At 15.7% G+C, this 700-nt stretch overlaps 1 protein-coding gene across 1 annotated transcript in view; it reads right to left on the reverse strand.

Annotated features, from left to right (window-relative positions):
• Positions 1–340: 340 nt before the first annotated feature.
• EMWEY_00053730 (lactoylglutathione lyase, putative) overlaps positions 341–700 on the reverse strand; it is a gene marked incomplete at both ends in the record, with an annotated part of 2,396 nt that continues 2,036 nt past the window's right edge. The window contains one exon of the mRNA XM_013477615.1: positions 341–424. Coding sequence (XP_013333069.1) covers positions 341–424 — 84 coding nt within the window. The remainder of the gene's footprint in view (positions 425–700) is intronic.

Below are 700 nucleotides of genomic sequence, written 5' to 3' on the forward strand. Positions count from 1 at the left end.
TTTATTTAGGTTCATCAACATAAAAGGAAAGAAAATAAATACTCTTTATATATAAGAAAACTAAACCATCCCTATTTAATTATTTGCTAAATATAACAATTATTAATAATAATTATACATAAATAATAAATATATTTCTTCTTTCTTGTTTTTTTTATTGAAAGAAAAAAGAAAAATTAAATAATATAATAAGATACCTACTTAATAAGGGAGTAAGTAGGTTCTTATAATGTTGTTGTATTTATGTATATATTATATAATTATATATGTATAATTATATAATATATACAATAAAATAAATATAAATAATATAAATAAATAAATAAATAAATAAATAAAATTAAAATGTAACTCCCCTCTGAATAATCTCTACACTGTATCCATCAGGATCAAGAGCAAACGCTATTCCTCTCATCTTACCATCCTATACACAAACAAAACAAAAAAAAAGAAAAAAGAAATAAATAAATAAATAAATAAAATAAAAATAAAATAAACAAATAAATAAATATATTTATTTATATTATATATATACATATTATATTTATCTGTATTCATTCTTTTATTTTGCAGTCTGCAAACATATAGCACTACCTTGAATCCATACAACAAAAAAAAAAAAAAAAAAAAAAAAAAAAAGAAAAAAAAAAAAAAAAAAAAAAAAAAAAAAAAAAAAAAAAAAAAAAAAAAAAAAAAAAAA

Source organism: Eimeria maxima, genomic scaffold (assembly GCF_000499605.1).
Source record: "Eimeria maxima Weybridge genomic scaffold, Emw_scaff1557, whole genome shotgun sequence".
In the NCBI taxonomy this organism is placed as follows: Eukaryota; Apicomplexa; class Conoidasida; order Eucoccidiorida; family Eimeriidae; genus Eimeria; species Eimeria maxima.